The sequence below is a fragment of the Meles meles genome, chromosome 15 (genome assembly GCF_922984935.1).
Source record: "Meles meles chromosome 15, mMelMel3.1 paternal haplotype, whole genome shotgun sequence".
Taxonomy (NCBI): Eukaryota; Metazoa; Chordata; class Mammalia; order Carnivora; family Mustelidae; genus Meles; species Meles meles.
This window is the reverse complement of record NC_060080.1, coordinates 53580057-53602793: the sequence shown is the minus strand read 5'-3', so window position 1 is coordinate 53602793 and position 22737 is coordinate 53580057. Positions and strand designations below refer to the sequence as shown.

The window sequence follows — 22737 nt, the reverse complement described above, 5'->3', positions numbered from 1 at the left end:
ACAGAAATAATGACAGCAATAGTGAGAGAGAGCATGAGTGGTGAGGAAGAGGGAGAAGCAGACTCCTCAGTGATCAAGGAGCTTGACTGGGGCTCGATCCCAGGACCTTAAGATTTTTAACTGACTTAGCCACTCAGGCGTCCCCTACTTGATTTTTTTTTTTTTTTTTTTAAGATTTTATTTACTTCATAGAAATCTCAAGTAAGGGGAGAGGCAGGCAGAGAGAAGAGAGAGAGGAGGAAGCAGGCGCCCTGCAGAGCGGAGAGCCCAATGAGGGGCTCGCTCGATCCCAGGACCCTGGGATCATGATCTGAGCCGAAGGCAGAGTTATTTTTTTTTTTTTAAAGATTTATTTATGGGGCGCCTGGGTGGCTCAGTGGATTGAGCCGCTGCCTTCGGCTCAGGTCATGATCTCAGGGTCTTGGGATCGAGCCCCGCATCGGGTTCTCTGCTCCGCGGCGAGCCTGCTTCCTCCTCTCTCTCTGTCTGCCTCTCTACCTACTTGTGATCTCTCTCTCTGTCAAATAAATAAATAAAATCTTAAAAAAAAAAAAAAAAAAAAAAAATAAAGATTTATTTATTTATTTATTTGACAGACAGAGATCACAAGTAGGCAAAGAGATAGGCAGAGAGATAGGAGGAAGTAGGCTCCCTGCAGAGCAGAGAACCCAATGCGGGGCTCGATCCCAGGACCCTGGGATCATGACCTGAGCCAAAGGCAGAGGCTTTAACCCACTGAGCCACCCAGGCGCCCCGAAGGCAGAGGTTTTTAACCTACTGAGCCACCCAGGCACCCCCCGATTTTTTTTTTTAATTTTATTTATTTATTTGTCAGAGAGACAGAGAGAGTACAGGCAGACAGAGTGGCAGGCAAAAGCAGAGCAAGAAGCAGGCTCCCCATTGAGCAAGGAGCCCAATGTGGGACTTGCCGCTGGGATCACGACCTGAGCTGAAGGCAGCCGCTTAACCGACTGAGCCACCCAGGTGTCCCTCCTACCTGATATTTTTGATCATACTCCCCGACCTTCCAAAAACTTTTATTCCTGGAATGTGTAAGTTCTTAATTAATTGGTTAATTATGATTTAGTCTTGTATTACTTGCTATTTATGTACTGGTATTGTCTTCAAAACCATAGTATGAGAGCAGGGATGATGTCTGGTTTTTAATCACACAGCCATAATATATGAGAGTTAAGAAAATGTTGATTTCCAAATGCACAGGTTAATTATTCGGAAGAGAAAAGTAAATATACGGGGTGCCTGGGTGGCTCAGTCGCTAAGCATCTGCCTTTGGCTCAGGTCATGATCCTAGGGTCCTGGGATCAAGCCCCACATTGGGCTCCCTGCTCAGTGGAAAGCCTGCTTCTACCTCTCCCACTCCCCCTGCTTGTGTGTTCCTTCTCTTGCCGTGTCTCTCTCTGTCAAATAAATAAATAAAATCTTAAAAAAAAAAAGAAAAGTAAAGTAAAAATATAAGTTAGGTGCAAATTAAGTCTTTCTGTCTCATTAGTTCAGAATGATATCCATGCTACTGCTTTTAGGCAGGTTTTCAAACTTAATTTTTTTTAAACACATGTTGATTTTTATTTTATTTATTTATTATTTTTTAAAGTAATCTCTATCCCCAATGTAGGGCTCAAACTCATGACCGGGAGATCAAGAGTCTCCAGCTGTACCGAATGAGCCAGCAGGTGCCCCAAACTTACAACTTTGGAGAACCGACTGCATTTGTGTTTCTCAACAAATATCACTGCATAATTATACGTTTCTTCTTCAACCTTGAGGCTCCATACCAATTGCATGTGGGTAACAAGCAACAAAAGGAAAATATCCTACAGAACGTGCGCTACCAAAACCCAAAGTAATTTTTGTTGCATTTGTTATTTATTTATTTTTTAAAGATCTTATTTATTTACTTGACAGACAGAGATCACAAGTAGGCAGAGAGGCAGGCAGAGAGAGAGGAAGGGAAGCAGGCTCCCTGCTTAGCAGAGAGCCTGACACGGGACTTGATCCCAGGACCCTGAGATCATGACCTGAGCCGAAGGCAGCAGCCTAACCCACTGAGCCACCCAGGTGCCCCTTGTTGCATTTGTTCTTTAAAAGACATGATTTGGTTTTTGAGTAGGACTGGAAACCAGTAGAACAGAACAGACCTTAGCCTTAGTGCCTGCTCGTGTTTAATCTCAGCACTTTCTGGGGGATAACTTGCAACATTTCTTTCCATTATATCACTTTGGGATTCTTTAGGATGATTTCCACCCCTTTAGCCTACCCTGGGGAAAGGAAACTTACCCTGCCTTTTTAATGAAGAAGCAACCACAGGTTTTTTCAGGCCACTTTTCCTCAGATGACTGCTCACTGCATCCTGAGGCAGTAGTGAACTGTTCATCTGTGCCCCTAAACCACAAATCGTTATAGTGTTTGATAACATGTCTGCAGAACAGAAATGGATTCAACATAAATTTCTCAAGAGTCTAAAACATAAAAAATCTTTGGTCATTTCTAAGCTAGCTTCAGTTTCTAGAAAGAATTAGCATCAGACTTTATACATAACATTTTAAGTTTTATATGCTTTTTACAGGAAATTGGGGTGGGGGTGGGGGACCTAGAAGTGAAAAAAACTCACCCACTGCTCCCACCTCTCAGAAAATCACTATCAATTTTCTGGTGAACTATTTATTGTCTCTGTGTGTGTGTGTGTGTGTGAATAGTTGATTTTGCTGGTTTTGTGATTTTAAGTAGCTGTGATTGTACCAGGACTGCCAAATTAAGCAAAAAAAAAAAAAAAAAAAAAAAATCTGAATTTTAAATAGTTCTTTTTTTTTTTTTTTTTTAAAGATTTTATTTATTTATTTGACAGAGAGAGAGATCACAAGTAGGCAGAGAGGCAGGCAGAGAGAGAGGAGGAAGCAGGCTCCCTGCGGAGCAGAGAGCCTGATGCGGGGCTCGATCCCAGGACCCTGAGATCATGACGTGAGCCAAAGGCAGCGGCTTAATCCACTGAGCCACCCAGTCGCCCCAATAGTTCTTTTTTAATATAAGTACATTTCAAATATAGCATGGGACATACTTATATTAAAATTATTTATTGTTTATATGAAACTCAAATTGAACTGAGAATTGCTTTTTTACTTGAGTTATCTAAACATCTCTTTATAATTCTTTTTTCTTTTTTAAAATTTTATTTATTTATTTGACAGAGAGAGAGAGAGATCAGAAGTAGGCAGAAAGGCAGGAGAGATGCAGGGCTCAATCCCAGGACCCTAAGATCATGACCCAGGCTGAAGGCAGAAGTTTAACCCACTGAGCCACCCAGGCGCCCTATAATTCTTAAAAAAAAAAAAAAAAAAAAAAAAAAAAAAAAAATATATATATATATATATATATATATATATATATATATATATAATTTATTTATTTGAGAGAGAGAGAGAGAGTGTGTGTGCACGCACCAGCAAGGGGAGGGGTAGAGGGAGAGGAAGAGAGACTCTCCAGAAGGCTCTGAGCTGAATGTGAAACCTGACACAGGGTTAGATTCCAGAGCCCTGAGATCAACACCTGAGCCAAAATCAAGAGATAGATGCTCAAATAACTGAGCTACCCAGGCACCCCTATAATAATGCTTTATAATAATTTTATGATTCTTTATAATAATTTTTAATGGCTGCCTGATATTCTATCAAGTAGCTTTATCATGGTTTACTTAACTATCCCTAGTGGTAGGCCCTTACTTGTTTCTAATTTTTCAATAAACTATAAAATGAGTATCTGTGGACAAAATGTTTTTCCTGTATCAAGGATTAATTTCTTATGAAAGATTATTTATAATCCCCCTGCTCTCACACATATGCACACACTCTCTGTTTCTCTCTAAAATAAATAAATATGGGCGCCTGGGTGGCTTAGTCAGTTGAGTGTCTGACTTCAGCTCAGGTCATGATCCTGGGGTCAAGCCCCGTGTCAGGCCCCCTGCTCAGCGGGGGTCTCCTTCTCCCTCTGTGGTCTCTCTTTCTCTCTCAAGTAAATAAATGAAATCTTTAAAAATAAATAGAATAAAATAATCTTAAAAAAAAACACAACAACCCACAACTGGGATGTCTGAGTGGTTCATTCAGTTAGGAGTCTGCCTTCAGCTCAAGTCATGATCCCAGAGTCCTGGAACTGCATCAGGCTCCTTGCTCAGACGGAAGCCTCTTTCTCCCTCTGCCTGCTTCTCCCCTTGCTTGTGCTTGCACACTCTCTCTCTCACAAATAAAGAAATAAAATCTTTTTTTTAATTAAAATTAATTTTTAAAAATTTATTAACATATAATGTATTATTTGCTTCAGAGAAGAAATAAAATCTTTTTTAAAAATATTTTTTAAGGGGTGCCTGGGTGGCTCAGTGGGTTGAAGCCTCTGCTTTTGGCTCAGGTCATGATCTCAGGGTCCTGGGATCGGGCTCCACATTGGGCTCTCTGCTCCGCAGGGAGCCTGCTTCCTCCTCTCTCTCTGCCTGCCTCTCTGCCTAGTTGTGATTTCTCTCTGTCAAATAAATAAAGAAAAAAATATTTTTTAAAATGATTGTTTATTTATTTGACAGAGAGAGAGAGAGAAGTCACAAGCAGGAAGAGAGGCAGGCAGAGGGGGACGGGGATGCATGCTCCCTGCCAAGCAGAGAGCCCCATACAGGGCTTGATCCCAGGACCCTGAGATCATGACCTGAGCCAAAGGCAGAGGTTTAACCCACTGAGCCACCCAGGTGCCCCGAAGAAATAAAATCTTTAAAAACAAACAAACAGGGCGCCTGGGTGGCTCAGTGGGTTAAGCCGCTGCCTTCGGCTCAGGTCATGATCTCAGGGTCCTGGGATCGAGTCCCGCATCGGGCTCTCTGCTTGGCGGCGAGCCTGCTTCCCTCTCTCTCTCTCTCTGCCTGCCTCTCTATCTACTTGTGGTCTCTCTCTGTCAAGTAAATAAATTTAAACAAACAAACAAACAAAGACACAATTATTTAGAATCAGGTCTACTGAGTAAAAGGATAAGAACTTTTTCGGGGTGCCTGGGTGGTTCAGTGGGTTAAAGCCCCTGCCTTCAGCTCAGGTCATGACCCCAGGGTCCTGGGAGCCCAGTGTTGGGATCCTTGCTCAGTGGAGAGTCTGTATATGTCTTTTAGCCCTTAGACATTTGGACTAGTTTTATACCTTAATCTGCCTTAGGACAGTATCATGAAGTTTTTATCCATAGAGTGTGTTTAAAAATTTGTGACAATGGTTAATTATATTTTCCAAACTAATTTAAGAGTGTAGTTTCTTAGCTTCATTTTCAATATGCTTCACCCTCTCCCTCTGCCCCTCCCACCAACTCATGCTCACTCGCTCTCCCTCTCTCAAATGATAAATAAAATCTTTAAAAAAAAAAAAAAAGAACTTCCTTTTTGAATTTCAGGTTTTCTTGGGAAAGATTAATAAGTAAACATTTAACAACAATCTCTGTTCTATATTGCTGTTAGAATTCTTTTTTTTTTTTAATTTCTTTTTAACCTTTTTTTTTTTTTTTAAGATTTTATTTATTTATTTGACAGAGATCACAAGGAGGCAGAGAGAGGAGGAAGCAGGCTCCCTACTGAGCAGAGAGCCCGATGCGGGGCTCCATCCCAGGACCCTGGGATCATGACCTGAGCCAAAGACAGGCACTTAACTGACTGAGCCACCCAGGCGCCCCGCTGTCAGAATTCTTAAAAACAGAAATGCCCATGTCCCTTTGTGTCTCCATCTTTCTCCACCATCCCAACACCAAAACTCCTGTGCGGGACCATCTGACCCACCTCTAAAAATACTCTAACCACAAAAATGTTTCTACCCACTGGACTGGAATATTTTTCTTTTGTTTAGAATCTAGGTCTTTGAATACATATTTACTAGAATTTATCTGACTACTTAACTGACACTGGTACACTTATATTAAAAAAGGAAAAATATATATACGGTGCTGCATATTGAAAATGAAGCTAAGAAACTACACTCTTAAATTAGTTTGGAAAATATAATTAACCATTGTCACAAATTTTTAAACACACTCTATGGATAAAAACTTCATGATACTGTCCTAAGGCAGATTAAGGTATAAAACTAGTCCAAATGTCTAAGGGCTAAAAGACATATACAATAATAAAAGTAGAGTCTGGCTGGATCTTATTCCTGGCCAAAAGAACCAACTCTTAGCTCCACTTGACAAAGAATCATCAATGGAAGATAAAACTTTTTTTGGGAAAAAAACATAACAAACATTATTTCCGTATTCGCTAAGATGCAATGAAACACAAAATACAGCAAAACCATCTCTGAAGAAACCACCACCAAACAAACAACCCAAACGGCTTCTCACCAGGGACTTCCTCCTTCTTCCTCTTCTTTGGCTTGGAGGCAGTAGGCTCACAAGCTGTTACGGTCGATTCTGAATGGCAACCTAACTGGGGCACAATAACCTCTTTAAGACCTAAAATACAACAGATTTCTTAATTACTAATACAATTCAAGAGTAAGTATGGGGCCCTGCCTACAGAAAAATTAATTTATAAAAAATAACTTATGGAATACTTAGCTAATGAATCATTGAACACTCCATCAAGAACTAATTATGTACTCTATGGTGGCTAGCTGAACGTAATAAAAAAAAATAAACATAAATTATGGAGTGATTGTCTGCTTTAAAATAATTTCCTTTAAAGAACTCCCCAAGACATGGGTTTTTGTTCACGGACCCTTAATACAATAAAAGACTTCACAGAGAAATTAAACTAAAAAGTTGGGAGCTACTGCCAACTGATCATTAAGAAATGAAAATAAAAAGCATCTACAAGATAAACTGTTAAAAACTACAACACACGACTTGCTGTACAATCTTTAAAAATCTTTCAAGCAGGTAAAGCTTTCCTTGTCTTCAAAGATAACAAACAAGTAAGCACCCCAAATTAAAAGCTTTTTTTTTGATTTGTTTATTCTTTGTTTTTATTAACATAGGGCATCTGTGAAAAAGTTTTTAAAAAAAAAGGCGAAGCAAAGATAAGCTAACTTTTGCTAGATTCACTGTCTCAGTGAAAATGTCCAAGTCTCCTGATCATTAGTTTCAATCAACCAACCAACCAACCTTTATGCAAGTGTGCTGACTGGGATTAAAAGAAGGAAAGTTTTTCACTTGAATTATCTAGCAACTGCTTCTGAAGGTTGCTAGGACAATCTCCAAATGCCATCAGTGGAACTCTTTCATTGCCATTTTAGAAAAACAGAGTAACCGTGTCAACACATCACCTACCGCTGGAATCAAAATTCAGGAAGTCTGAGAATTCCTGAGCCAATGTCTCATCACTGGCAAAGGCACAGATGCAAGCAAAGAAGTGAATACATCTCTGGGCCACCTCCTCCTTGGAGGCGTTCGACTTGTGCGATTTCAGAGCCTGGCAGGAGCAGAAGAAACGGCGCTCGGGCAAGCTTTTGGCACTGATTTTCTGCACAAAGGAGGTATGCAAATACCCTAAACTGTGCTTCTGGCTCGCCTTGCATTTCACCACCAGTATGTTTTTCGTAATCCTCTGTACGAGGGGACCCGTGGGTTCCGTGGCCAGCTGCCAGATGGTTTGCTTGGTTTCTGGGGAGGCCTGCATTGCATTTAGGACTGAGCTTTTCAGCGTCAGAGGGGTGGCCTCGGCCTGGCAGCTCACTGCCAGCTTGATGTGCTGGCACTGATTTTCCACCACGCCCTGGGTGGCAGCTTTCAGGCACGAGGGGACATAACAGCGTCCCGAGCTCAGCTGAGTGATGATTGTCCCGTCCACAGTCTGGATTGTCGTCTCTGACACGCCTAGTTCCACAAAGCATCGGTGATCGGGGCCCCGGTCTCTTTGCCGCACCGAGTAAACTTGCAGATCGGAGCCCGTGATGATTTTGACAGCTTCAACACTAGGCTGCTTCCGTGCACCATAGCGGAATATGGTTCCACATGTCTTGTTCTTGCAGCTCAGTCCCCGGGTTCCATTGTATGTGCCGCATCGGGGACACTTTCTGATTCCCCTCAATGTGGCCTTCCCCAAATCAGACAAGAAAGCTGGGACTTTAGTCCTCAGAGAGTTGGGTTCCATTTTTCAAAGGCCCTAGAAAAAGCGTAAGCCCATCAGCATGGATATACATTCATACAACACATACACGAAGTTAAAATCATTTATGATATTAGTACAGAGAGTAAAAAATGTACACAGGTCAGCTACTGTTTTCAAATCACACCCTCCAACAGAACATTCACTTAAGCCATCAAACAAAAGTGAAGGAACCCTTGCCTTTCATAGCATTATACATTTTTAAACTCCTAATATAATAACTAAAGCATTTCTCTAGGCTCAATACGGTTTTACACAACAACCTAGATGAGTTAACCGAGTTTTCACATGCACTAATGTTTAATCTGAACAAGAACTGAAGACTGGGAAAGATGAGTTCTTTCCTTTCCACCATTCCCCACAAAACCCAGCCCAATCCTACCTGAATCAGCTGCCAGAGCATCTGGGAAACAGTGTAACCTGAATTCATAAGACCTGAAAGGTGTTTCATTAGTTTGTGATGATCATAGAGGACAGGGAAAGACATAATCATTTGCAGAGTAAATGATACTGTTTAACCCAAAGTCTTTTGAAGTTTGAACTCTATGGTGTAACAATGCAGACATTCTGCCTCCTCCTTCTTGGCCAGCCAATGGCAAAGCTCCTGCCCAGTGTTCCAGAGTCAAAGAAGATTCCCACTGCCCTAAGTGGAGATCTTGGCAATCTATAAGTAAAACAACAAAAATTATTAAGGTTATAAAGTTAGTGTGAGTGTCTCCTCTTAGAATAGGAATCTAGGTCTTCCGGAGGTATCTGAAAACTATTTGACAGAAATTGTTATGGAAATGGTTGTTCTGTACTTCCAACTTAAAGCAGGTAAAACAGTGCTAATGTCATTACACGGGGAGTTGTCAAGAATACCCAGGGCCATGACATATAATTGCCCAAATACTCATTCTTCCCAATGACAATGCATTATATTTTAGAGTGCTTTATGCTTTTCAAAGTACCTTCACGTTATTTCATTTGAACCTCACAATACTAGTATCTCATTTGAGCTAAACAATGACCACCTTTCACACGAAAATTTAAAAAGTTAAGTAACCTGGGCTGCCTGCCTGGCTCAGTCAGCATAACATGTGACTCTTGATCTGGGGATCCTGAGTGGGAGCCACATACTGGGCATAAAGAATACTCTTTAAAAAAAAAAAACAACAACAATAAAATGCTAAAAGACAATTTGAAGGTGTGTGGGTGGCTCAGTTGGTTAAGTGTCCGACTCTTGATTTCAGCTCAGGTCATGATCTCAGGGTCTGAGATCAACCCCCACGTTGGGCTCCGTGCTCAGCTAGGAGTCTGCTTGAGATTCTCTCTCCCCCTCTCCATCTGTCCCTCCCTCTGCTCATGTTTTCTTCTAAAATAAATAAATACATCTTTTTAAAAAAATTGACATAAAAAAAGTAACTTGCCTGAGGTCACCCAGCAAAATCAGCAATGTGGTTACCAGTGTCTGCTAAGAAGAGTGTGAATCTCTGCTTTGATTTCCCCTCCAATATTATGAAAATTTTCAGATACAGGGTGTCTGGGTGGCTCAGATGGTTAAGCATCTGCCTTCAGCTCAGGTCATGATGTCTAGGGTCCTGATATCGAGTCCGGAGTCGGGCTCCCTGCTCAGCAGGGAGTCTGCTTCTCCCTCCGTCTCTTCCCTCTGCTCATGAGCTCTTTCTCTCAAATGAACAAACAAAATCTTAAAAAAAAAGAAAGAAAATTTTCATACATATTTAAAAAGTTATATAGTGAACTTCTACACTCCCACCCATTAGATTCTATAACTAACATTTTACTGTACTTGCTTTATTACATATCTATCTATTCTTTTCTCCCATCAATCCCTCATATATTTTACTGCATTGCAAAATAAATTTTTTGAAAAGATTTATTTATGTATTTATTTGATAAAGAGAGAAAGACATAGCAAGAGAGGGAACACAAGTAGGGGGAGAGGGAGAGGGAGAAGCAGGCTCCCCATGGAGCAGGGAGCCCAATGTGGGGTTTGATCCCAGGATCCTGGGATCATGACCTGAACCGAAGGCAGACACTTAAATGACTAAGCCACCCAGGTGCCCATCATTTCAAAGTAATTACAGGCATCAATTCAGCATTCATATTAACTAAAAAGTTCAACTTTTAAAAAAGATTTAATTTTTTATAAACATATAATGTATTTTTATCCCCAGGGGTATAGGTCTGTGAATCGCCAGGTTTACACATTTCACAGCACTCACCATAGCACATACACTCCCCAATGTCCATTTTATTTTTAAGTAATCTCTACACCTAACGTGGAGCTCAAACTCACAACCGCAAGATCCAGACTCACGTGTTCTACAGACTGAGCCAGCCAGGCTCCCCGAAATTCAATATATTTTTTAAAGTAATCTGCTTGTGATGTTGAAATAGGCTGTTAGTATTGCTCTGGCCCTCTGACCCTAAAGGATGATGTTGATAAAATATTTTCCCTCCAAGGGCGCCTGGGTGGCTCAGTCATTGGGCATCTGCCTTCAGGTCGGGTCATAGTCCCCACGTCCTGGGGTTGAGCCCCATGTTGGACTCCCTGCTCAGAGGGAAGCCTGTTTCTCCCTCTCCCACTGCTCCTGCTTATGTTCCCTCTTTCACTGTGTCTCTGTCAAATGAATAAATAAAATCTTAAAAAAATATATGCCCTCCACATGTTCTACTATGTATTTGTTCATCAACAAGATATATAGTACAGGGGTACCTGAGTGGCTCAGTGGGTTAGGCCTCTGCCTTCAGCTCAGTCATGATCTCAGGGTCATGGGATCGAGTCCCATACTGGGCTCTCTGCTCAGCAGGGAGCCTGCTTCCCCTTCTCTCTCTGCCTGCCTCTCTGCCTATTTATGATCTCTGTCTGTCAAATAAATAAATAAAATCTTTAAAAATATAATAAAAATTTAAAAAAAAATGTCTCCAGATATTGCTGGATATCTTCTCACAGGGCCTAAATCACCCATTAAACTCCCCTGATCTAGAGACAGTGCCTGTTTACACAGCATTTCCTTTCCAGGTCAATAAACTTCTTTAATAGTTATTTTCATTCAGCCACACAGGTTCTTAGAAGAGAAGGTTGTTCCAAAGTCAAAAGATCAAAGATTTAGTTTGCCCTCTACCACCAATTACCTCTGTGACCAAATTTGTATTCTGAGCTTCAGGTTGTTTTTCATTTGCAAAATAGAAAAAAAATATATAGGGGTGCCTGGGTGGCTCAGTCAGTTAAGTGTCTGCCTTCGACTCAGGTCATGATCCCACGGTCCTGGGATCGAGTCCAACGTCGGGCTCCCTGCTCAGCCAGGAGCCTGCTTCTCCTTCTCCCTCCACCGGCTACTCTGCCTACTTGTGCTCTTTTTCTCTGTCAAATAAATTAATTTAATTTAAAAAGATTTTATTTTTACTGGGGTTCTTGGGTGGCCCAGTCAGTTAAGTGTCTGAATCTTGATTTTGGCTCGGGTCATGGTCCTGGGGTTGTGAAACGGAGCCCAGCACCAGGCTGCTGCTCAGCAGGGAGTCTGCTTGAGATTCTCTCTCTCCCTCTGGCCCTCCCCTCCACTTGTGCATGCACATTCACTCTCTCTAAAATACATAAATCTTTAAAATATTTTATTTTGGGGGGCTCCTGGGTGGCTCAGTCATTAGGTGTCTGCCTTTGGCTCAGGTCATGATCCCAGGGTCCTGGAATAGAGCCTCACATCGGGCTCCCTACTCGGCTGGAGGCCTGCTTCTCCCTCTCCTGCTCCCTCTGCTTGTGTTCCCTCTCTCACCGTGTCTCTGTCAAATAAATAAGTAAAATCTTTATTATTTTTTAAAAATATTTTATTTTTTTAAAGATTTTATTTATTTACTTGACAGAGAGAGAGATCACAAGTAGGCAGAGAAGCAGGCAGAGGGAGAGGAAAGTAGGCTCCCTGCTGAGCAGGGAGCCCAATGCCGGGTTCGATCCCAAGACCCTGGGATCATGACCTGAGCTGAAGGCAGCAGCTTAACTGACTGAGCCACCCAGGCACCCCAGTGCTTTTGTTTGTAAGAAAACTCTTTGGGCACCTAGGTGGCTCAGTTGGTTAAGCACCTGGCTTTGACTCAGGTTATGATTCCAGGGTTCTGGGATTGAGCCCTGCATCAAGTTCCCTGCTCAGCAGGGAGCCTGCTTCTCCCTCTCTGCCAACCCCTACCAAACTGCTGCTCGTTTGCTCTCTCTCAAATAAATAAATAAAATCTTAAAAAAAAAAAAAGAAACCTCCTTATTAAGGTATATTTTACAGACCATAAAATTCACCCATTTAATGCATATGATTCAATGACAATCATTACCTTTGTAGAGTTGGGTATCTACCACTATGATCCAGTTTGAGAACACTTCTATCTACCTAGAAAAATCCCTCTGGCCTTTCACAATTACCATTCCCATCCCCAGGCAATCACTCATCTGTTTCCTTGTCTCTATAGATTCAGTTTTTCTGGAAATTTCATATTGATGGTATCATACAATATGTGGTATTTTATGTCTGGCTTCTTTCACACAACATGCTAATATTATCAAGATTCAAATACATTGGGGTGCCTAGGTGGCTCAGTGGGTTAAAGCCTCTGCCTTCGGCTCAGGTCATGATCCCAGGGTCCTGGGATCGAGCCCCACATTGGGCTCTCTGCTTGGCAGGGAGCCTGCTTCCTTCTCTCTCTCTGCCTGCCTCTCTGTCTGCTTGTGATCTCTGTCTGTCAAAAAGAAAAAAAAAATAATCTTAAAAAAAAATTTAAAAAAAGATTCAAATACATTGTAACAAGTATCGGTACTGCATTGTCTAAATTGCTGAAAAGTGTTCCATCCAATGGATAGATCATTTTGTTTACCCATTCACCAGCAGACAGATAACTGTTCTGTTTCCAATTTTTGGCTATTATGAGGGGCACCTGGCTGGCTCAGTCAGCAGAGCACACCACTCTTGATCTCCGCATCACGAGTTCAAGCCCCATGCTGGGCCAGAGAGCTTACTTAAATAAATAAATAAAGTTAAGACTGATTATATTTGATACATAAAAATGAAAATTTTCTGCATGGAAAAATGTACCATAAGCTAAACTCCAAAGACAAAAACAAACCGAGCAACAAAAGCAGTGCCCAGATTTTTTTTTTTTCCAGATTTGTACACTGAATTTGTACCCAAATTTGTACACTGAAAACTACAAACGTCACTTAAGGAAATCACAGACCTACGGGTGCCTGGGTGGCTCACTGGTTAAGCATCCAACTCAGTTTCCAATCAGGTCATAATCTGGGAGTTGTAGGACCAAGCCCCATGCCTGGTTCCTGCTCAGCTTGGAGTCTGCTTGAGATTCTCCCTCTCCCTCCCTCGCAGCCCCTCCCCTCACTCATGCTCACTCTTTCTCTCTAAAATAAATAAAATCTTAAAAAAAAATAAATTAAAGACCTAAAAAAATGGAAAGATATCTCATGCTTGTAGATTAGAAAACTAATATTGGGCACCTGTGTGGCTCAGTTGGTTAGGCGACTGCCTTCAGCTCAGGTCATGATCCTGGAGTCCCAGGATGGAGTTCTGCACCAGGCCCCCTGGTCAGTGGGGAGTCTGCTTCTCCCTCTGACCCTCCTCTCTCTCACGCTCTCTCTCAAATAAATAAATAAAATCTTAAAAAAAAAAAAAGAAGACTAATATTAAGAAGGTATTACTCCCCAAACTGATCTATAGATACAATGTAATCCCTATCAAAATTCCAGATGCCTTTTTTGCAAACCAACAAGATGATCCTAAAATTCATATAGAAATCCAAGGCACCGGGCAGAGCATAAACAATCTTGAGAAAGAAGAACAAAGTACAAGGGCTCACACTTCTTCATTCTGAAACTTGCTTAAAAGCAAATTAAGACAATGTGGAAAGAGAGGACAAATACTGGATGATTGACCTTTTATGTATAATCTTAAAAAGCCAAACTCATAAAAACAGAGAATGGAGGGGCACCTGGGTGGCTCAGTGGGTTAAGCCTCTGCCTTCAGCTCAAGTCATGATCTCGGGGTCCTGGGATCAAGCCCCACATCAGGCTCTCTGCTCGGCAAGGAGCCTGCTTCCCTTCCTCTCTCTGCCTACTTGTGATTTCTATCTGTTAAATAAATAAATAAATAACCTTTAAAAAACAAAAACAAAAACAGAGAATGGAATGATTGCCAGGGATTGAGGGGTGGGAGAAATGGGGAGATATCAATCAAGGGTGCAAACTTCTAGTTATAAGATGAATAAATTCTGGGAGTCTAATGGGCATCATGGTGATTATCGTTAATAGTAGTATATTATATTGCTAATAAACTTTTGCTAATAGCTGAAAGTTGTTAAGAGAGTAGATGTTAAATGTTCTTACCACACAAAAAAACCTGTAATTATATGACATGATGGAGGTGTTAGCTAATGCTTTGGTGATAATCATTTTGCAATATATAAGTGTATCAGACCACACTGAATGCCTGGGGAGCCTGGGTGGCTCAGTGGTTTAGTGTCTGCCTTTAGCTCAGGTCATGATCCCAGGGTCCTGGCTCTCGCTCTCTGCCCCTGCTCATGTGCATGTGCTCACTCCCTCTCTTTCAAATAAATAAAATCTTAAAAAAAAAAACACACATTTAGGGGAGCCTGGGTGGCTCAGTGGGTTAAAGCCTCTGCCTTCGGCTCAGGTCATGATCCCAGTGTCCTGGGATCGAGCCCCGCATCGGGCTCTCTGCTCTGCTGAGAGCCTGCTTCCTCCTCTCTCTCTGCCTGCCTCTCTGCCTACCTGTGATCTCTGTCTGTCAAATAAATAAATAAAATCTTTAAAAAAAAACAAAACACATTGAACACCATAAACTTATATAGTGTTATGTCAATTATATTTCAAAAAAGCTAAGGAGAGGGGCGTCTGTCTTCCACTCAGGTCATGGTCTCAAGGTCCTGGGATGGAGCCTTATGTTTGGCTCCCTGCTTAGCAGGGAACCTACTTCTCCCTCTTCCTCTGTCCCTCCCCCGCTTGTGCACACTTTCTCTCTCAAATAAATAAATAAAATCTTTTTTTTAAAAAAGAGAGAGACATAACCCAATTTAAAAATGGACAAAGGAGGGACGCCTGAGTGACTCAGTCGGCTAAGCATGTGCCTTCAGCTCAGGTCATGATCCCAGGGTCCTGGGATTGAGTCCCACATCAGGCTCTCTGCTTCTCCCTCTGCCTGCTGCTCCCCCTGCTTGTGCTCTCTCTCGATCTCTAAGAAATAGATAAACAAAATCTTTAAAAAAAAATGACAAAGATCTGAATGGATATTTCTCCAAAGAAAATAAACAGCCAATAAACATATAAAAAATGTTCAACATCATGTAATTAGGAAATTATAAATCAAAACCACAATGTGATACCATTTCACAGCCACTAAGATGACTAAAAAGCAGGAAAATAACAAGTGTTGTCATGGATATTGAAAAACTGGAACCCTCATACATTGTTGATAGTACTGTGACATGGCAGCGTCACTTTGGAAAGTGATGGTTGATGGTTCTCAAAATGTTAAACAGTTACCATATGACTCACAAGAGAATATATGCCCAACCAACTGAAAATACAAAAATCTGTACATGTATGTTCATAGTAGCATTATTCGTAATAGCTAGAAAGCGAATCAATACAAATTTCCATCAACTGATGAATGAACAAACAAAATGTGGTCTGCACACACAATGGAATATAATTTGGCTTTAAAAGGGAATGTTAGGGGTGCCTGGGTGGCTCAGTGGGTTAAAGCCTCTGTCTTTGGCTCAGGTCATGATCCTGGGGTCCTGGGATTGAGCCCCACATCAGGCTCTCTGCTCCGCGGGGAGCCTGCTGCCTCCTCTCTCTGCCTGCCTCGCTGCCTAGTTGTGATTTCTCTCTGTCAAAAAAATAAAATATTTTTAAAATAAATAAATAAATAAATAAATAAAAGGGAATGTTATTCTGTTACACGCTATATGAACCTCACAGTATTATGCTAAGTGAAAGAAGTCAGACACAAAAAGCTACACACTGTAAGATTCCATTTAAATGAAATATGCAAAATAGGAAAATGCACAGAGACAGAAAGTAGACTGGTAGATGACAGCAGAGAGAAAAAGAGGAAACAAGAGTGCCTGCTAGTAAGTATGAGGTTTCTTTTCAAGGGATGAAAGGCTACAAAACTCTGTGGATATATTAAAAAAAAAAAATCACTGCATTACAGCACTTTAAAGGAGTGAATTTTATGTTATCTGAATTACGTATTTTTGTTGTTGTTTTTTAAATATTTTATTTATTTGTTTGACAGAGAGACACAGTGAGAGAGGGAACACGAGCAGGGGAAGTGGTAGAGGTAGAAGCGGGCTTCCTGCTGAGCAGAGAGCCCAATGCGGGGCTTGATCCCAGGACCCTGGGATCATGACCTAAGCTGAAGGCAGACACTTAATGACCGAGCCACCCAGGCGCCCCTGAACTATATTTAAATGAAGCTCTTTTTTTTTAAATTTTATTTATTTATTTGACAGACAGAGATCACAAGTAGGCAGAGAGACAGGTTGAGGGGGAGGAGCAGGCTCCCCACCAAGCAGAGAGCCCGATGCGGGACTCGATCCCAGGACCCTGAGACCATGACCCGAGCTGAAGGCAGAGGCCTCAACCCACGAGCCACCCAGGCGCCCCTAAATGAAGCTCTTTAAAAAAAAAGATAGATGGATAGATAGATTTATTTATTTATTTATGAGCAAGGGGAGGGGTGGGAGGGGCGGGAAGGGACAAGCAGACTCCATGTTGAGTGTGGAGCCCAACACTGGGATGCATCCTACAACTTGGAGATCATCACCTGAGCTGAAACCAGGAGTTAGAGACTTAACTGACTGAGCCACCCAGGCGCTCCTAAGAAAGCTGTCATTAAAAGGGGCTGGCTCAGTCAGTGGAGCTTGTGATTCTTGATCCTGGGATTGTGAGGTTGATCCCCACATTGGGTGTACAGATTACTTAAAAAAATAAAATTAGGGGTGCCTAGGTGGCTTAGTTGATTGGGTGTCTGCCTTTGGCTCGGGTCATAATCCAGAGTCGTGTGATGGAGTCCTGCATCAGGCTCCCTGCTTGGTAGGTACCTGCTTTTCCCTCTCCCTCTGCCACTCCCTGCTTGTGTTCTCTCTTTGTCATATAAATAAAAAAATTTTTTTAAAGCTGAAAAATAAAATAAAAAGGCATCATTAAAAATAGAGGGAAAATATTTGGACTGCAAATGCCAAAGAGCTAATTTTCTAAAGTCAGAGTCTTTTACAAATCAGTAAGAAAAAGAAACAAACCCACTAGAAAAATGAGCAAAGAGCATGAAAAGACAGCTTGTGAAAAAATAAAAAACAAAAATGATTTTAAACATCCAAAATTCTTTTTTTTTTAATTTTTCAAAATTTCTTATTTTTTATAAACATATAATGTATTTTTATCCCCAGGGGTACAGGTCTGTGAATCGCTAGGTTTACACACTTCACAGTAAACATCCAAAATTCTATCTTACAATAAGCAAGAGGAAAATTAAAACAAGACAATACTTTGGCAAAATGACAAAAAAGATAAATGTTGGGGCACCTGGGTGGCTTAGTGGATTAAGCCGCTGCCTTTGGCTCAGGTCATGATCGCAGGGTCCTGGAATCGAGCCCCACATTGGGCTCTCTGCTCCGCAGGGAGCCTGCTTCCTCCTCTCTCTCTGCCTGCCTCTCTGCCTACTTGTGATCTCTCTCTCTGTCAAATAAATAAATAAAATCTTAAAAAAAAAAAGATAAATGTTATCACTGTGTTCACGAAGATGTGGAGAAACAGGCACTGCATATCTTTGGTGGGAACGTAAACTGCAACATCTTCTTTAAAGGGATGTAAATAAAATAAATGTAAAACATATACTGTAACTTAGCAATTCCACTTCTAAGACTTCATGAGTTTTCCTCTCACATGTACACAAAGTATGTACAAGGATACCCCATGCAAAGTTGTCCAGAACTGCACAAGAATGGAAAAAGTCTAAGCACTGGCTAAAGAAATTATGGTGCAGGCCTACAATATGCTACTGTAAAGCCATTAAGAAGAATAAGATAGATCTATAGGTACTGATAAGGAAGAAGTATCAAGATATAACGTGGGATGAAAAAAGGCACTTCATATAGGACAGTCTTGATTTAAAAAAGAAAAAACAAGGTATATACACACATGTGTATGGTCTTAGAAAAAGTGACTTAGGACTTGGGAAGTAGTACAGAGGAGACTTACATTTCAGTTTTATATTATTTGAATTTTAAGTTGTTTTTTTTTAAGACTTTATTTATTTGACAGACAGAGATCACAAGTAGGCAGAGAGGCAGACAGAGAGAGAGAGGGGGAAGCAGGCTCCCCGCTGAGCAGAGAACTCAATACAGGGCTCGATCCCAGAACCCCGAGATCATGACCCGAGCTGAAGGCAGAGGCTTATTAACCCACTGAGCCCCCCAGGCGCCCCTATTACTTGAATTTTAAACATGGACTCCTGTCGCTTATCATAGATTCTATATTTCAAGCATATTCAAAACGAAAACAATAATTTGAAAAGATATATGCACCCCTATGTTCACTGCAGTTTTACTTAAAATAGATAAGATATGGAAACAACCTAAGATGGATGAATGGATAAACATTTGGTGTGTATGTGCATCTGTAAAATAGATTACTATACTGGAATACACCTGGGAATACTACTCAGACATAAAAGAGAAGGAAATATTGCCATTTGCAACAATGTGGATGGACCTCAAAGGTATTATGCTAAGTGAAATAAGACAGAGAAAGACAAATACCGTATGATTTCACTTGTACGTGGAATCTAAAAAAACAAAACAAAGCAAAATTCATACATACAGAAAACGGACTGGTGGGTGCCAGAGGGAAGAGGGGATGGAAGGGTAGGAGAAACAGGTGAAGGAGATCAAAAGGTACAAACTTCCAGATATAAAATAAGTCATGGGAATGTAAGGTACTGCAAAATGACTGCAGTAGATAGTATCATATTGCATATTTGAAAGCTGCCAAGAGAATAAATCCTCAATGTTCTCATCACAAGGAAAAACAATTTTTTTTGTAACTTTCTTTGTATGGTGACTAATAACTAGACTTACTGTGGCAATCACTTCACAGCGTATGCAAATACTGAACTACCTGATACACCTGAAACTAGTATGTTACACATAATTTTTACCTCAACTTAAAAAAAATAATTAAAGAAAGAAAGGAAACTGTATTTGAATCCTGCCTTAAAAAAGGTGTCTTATCCGGCGCCTGGGGGTCTCAGTCGTTAAGCGTGTGCCTTCAGCTCAGGTCATGATCCCAGCATTCTGGAATCGAGCCCCACATCAGGCTCCCGGCTCAACAAGAAGTCTGCTTCTGCCTCTCCCTCTCCCACTCCCCCTGCTTATGTTCCCTCTGTGTGTGTCTCTCTCTGTCAAATAAATAAATATAATCTTTAAAAAAAAAAAAGGTCTCTTCTAATCAAGTTTACAAAACTGCCTGTTCAGCAAGATGGTGTAAACGGACCGATGCTGGAAGAGCTAACCCAGGAATGCTTCCTGAAATTGGTGCGTTTTTAATTCAGGTATTGTTCAGCTGTAGAGCTGTACAGTTTGGTAGATACTGTTTAATGCTTGTGAAGCAACATTAACGGAAGGGAACGAATCATTGTCATGAATAAAACATAAAACTTGCTAACTTGTACCGAGTACAAGCCCTTCCCATGCATTTACTCAGGTATTGCTCACCATAATCCAGTAAAGTGGGTACTATTTACCATTTTAGAATTGAAGAAATTAGCTCAAAGACAGGAGTGATTTGCTGAATGTCTCACAGCCAGCAAGCAGATAATCTAACGTGAGTTTGTACTCTACAGGATTCCTTGTCAAACCACAAGTAAAAGGAAGGGACATGCCTAGAACCCAGGCCTCCTGATTCCTAGGTTTCCATTACCCCTGGCTGTCTCGGAATAGCGGAGAAAGGCAGCCCCTGGCCCCGCGGACGCGTGCCTGGGAAACCGGCCTGCAGGACGCGCACCTCCCGCACGGTTTCCGGGACCCGGCCCACCCCAAGAGGCACCACTCGAGGACCTGCTTCCCGGCATCCTCCCCGCGCGACGGCTCACTTCCGGTTCTAAGTAGGCCCAAGCAGAAGCATCACCTGGCCGGGACCCTGCTCCTTGGCCACGCTCTCCGCCAGGATTCCCAGATCTACGCCTTCGTCGCACTGCTGCCCCCGCCTTCTGTCAACAGGACCCCCTTACCAGCCCCGCGCCCCCCATCCCCCACCCGCGGCTCCACGGCCCCAAGCTGATGACCGCCCTCACCTCCTCTCTCTTCGCCTGCCGCGGCCTTTTACAAACGCAGCCAAACTGTTCGCTGTAACGACCGACGTTATTGGTCAGGGCCGCCCACGCGCGGCGGATACCCGCCCACTCGGCATGCCTGGTCTGATGGGAGTTGTAGTTTCCTCCTGTAGGCGGCCAAGAACTGCAGCGGGAGTATCGCGGTGGAGTCTGGACTAACGCCGCGGCTGTGATGCTTCGGTTCTTCCGAGGGCCTGGAGTGCTTCTGGACGACCGTGCTGGGACAGAAGGCACCGATAGGGTTCTCGGGCTGATCATGACTGTTTCAGTCCCGAGAAAGCACTGTTTCTGCGTAGAATTCACTGGTTATCGGAGCAAAAATCGTCATAAATTACCTGCAGTATTAGCAGATGTTGGCTGTGATTTAGCGTTTTGGCAAGGGAAGTCTTGTCCACTAGAGTATTCGTTGTTTGCAAAACTTGTTTGTATCAAGGGACTCACAGAACTCGTTTCTTAGCCTTCTTTTTCTACCTTAACTACATTCTGACGTACTACTCGAACGTTTACATTTATAATGAATTGAAATCGGCTTCCTGGGTGTTTTAGTTCTGGTCCTTGGACTCACACAGAATAAATCTCCATACTCTGTTCGTGGCTGAGGACAGCTTCAGAATGCAATGTTAAGGATGAGGCCACTATGTATTGGAAAATTCTGAAATGAGGTTTCCTGTGGCTTTGGCCTTGATTCTGTTACTTACTAGGGGTGACACTGTGGGCAGGTTGACTAAAAACGTTAGTCTTCTCGTCTATTAATAAGAGAAATGGTCCTTTCCAGGATTCTGGTTTGCTACATGGAGGAAAGGGGTGGACACAGTTTTCCGCGATATTTTTCCAATTTTGTGTTTCCATTTTGATTACAAGTGGTTATTCTTTGTTTGTTTTAAAGATTTTATTTATTTGACAGAGAGAGGAAAAAGCACAAGCCAGGGGAGCTGCAGAGGGAGAGGGAGAAGCAGGCTCCCCGCTCAGCCGGGAGCCCCGTGCAGGGCTTGATCCTAGCATCCTGGGATCAAGACCTGAGCTGAAGGCAGGTGCTTAACCAACTGAGCCACCCAGGGGGCCCCTCCACTGTAAGTTTTAAAATGATAATCAGTATATCCTGGGTCATCTGGATGATCACCTAGTCATACTGTAGGGCTTCAATGCCTGTTTGTGTTTATGAGTGTATGGGTGTCAAGTGATTCTCTAAAGCACTTCTTCACCGTGAATACTGCTACTGGCCTCTAGTGAATAGATACCATGGATGTTATTAAAGATCCCAAGGGGCACCTGTCTGACTCAGTCAGTAGCGCCTTGACTCTTGATCTCAGGAGTTGTGGGTTGGAGAACCAGACTGGGTGTAGAGATTACTTAAAATCTTGGGGGCGGGGGGAAAGATCCTACAATACACAGGACGGTCCTCACAACAAAGAATTATCTGACCCACAATGTCAATAGTGCCAAAGTTGAGAGACCCTGTGTTAGAAAGTGGGGAGGAGGGACTGGGAAGTATCCTCCAAACCAAGAAGGCACTTTTGAAGCCAAAAAATGAAGTGGTCAACTCCCTACAGTTTATAGAATTCTATTAATTGGGTGGTGATCCAGGCAGCTGTGCAGGTATTCTCTACAAAATCCAGACCTCAGTGTATAGATTTTATAAAACGAAGGGATGTTCAGGAGGGCACTGTAGTGAGGTCAAAGGGTCTGCATGCATTTAATTGATAGCTAACATTTAACAGACCTCATTACACCCTCTGTGCATCAGGGAATGGGGGGGGTTCTTATCTCTATGAGTTATCTAAACAAATTTAGAGAAGGCAAGAGCAAGCTTCTTCATATTCTGGTCATGGCATACATTAACATCTAGGGGACCTAGAACATGCAGCCCCAGGGGAGGTGATCACAGGGACATGGATAAGGTCGTGAGGCTAAAGACGGAGTCAATACTGTCCACACTCTTACACCCTGTTTTAGAGAAGTGTTTTAAATTCTTTCACTTATTTGCCTAAATGTGTCCTAAGAGATTTGTGGATTTTCATTGAATTTTAGACACGTTATACATTCCAGTCAGGAAAGAAGCTATCAAACAGCCCCATTCTAGAAGAGGTTTCTTCCTTCCAAGCCAAACACACAGGGTTCTTCTATTCCTCCTTCAAAGAGTGGCCTTTGAAGAAGCATTACCCTCATAGAAGTCCTTTCTCAGCCTTCTCATAAATA

At 42.0% G+C, this 22737-nt stretch overlaps 1 protein-coding gene across 4 annotated transcripts in view; it reads right to left on the bottom strand.

The window, feature by feature from the left end:
* The window catches only part of C15H2orf42 (chromosome 15 C2orf42 homolog), a 32396-nt gene extending 11873 nt beyond the window's left edge, over nucleotides 1–20523 (bottom strand). The window contains exons 1-5 of one of the 4 annotated variants that reach the window (XM_045980021.1): nucleotides 20503–20523; nucleotides 8514–8795; nucleotides 7294–8128; nucleotides 6367–6477; nucleotides 2296–2436 (exon numbers count right to left, since the gene is read on the bottom strand). In XM_045980021.1, the coding sequence (XP_045835977.1) occupies nucleotides 2296–2436; nucleotides 6367–6477; nucleotides 7294–8116 (1075 nt within the window). In that variant the 5' untranslated portion in view covers nucleotides 8117–8128; nucleotides 8514–8795; nucleotides 20503–20523. Of the gene's footprint in view, nucleotides 1–2295; nucleotides 2437–6366; nucleotides 6478–7293; nucleotides 8129–8513; nucleotides 8796–20336; nucleotides 20422–20502 lie in introns of those variants that run through there. The other 3 variants (XM_045980020.1, XM_045980022.1, XM_045980023.1) reach the window with 3 other exon arrangements.
* Nucleotides 20524–22737: the final 2214 nt, after the last annotated feature.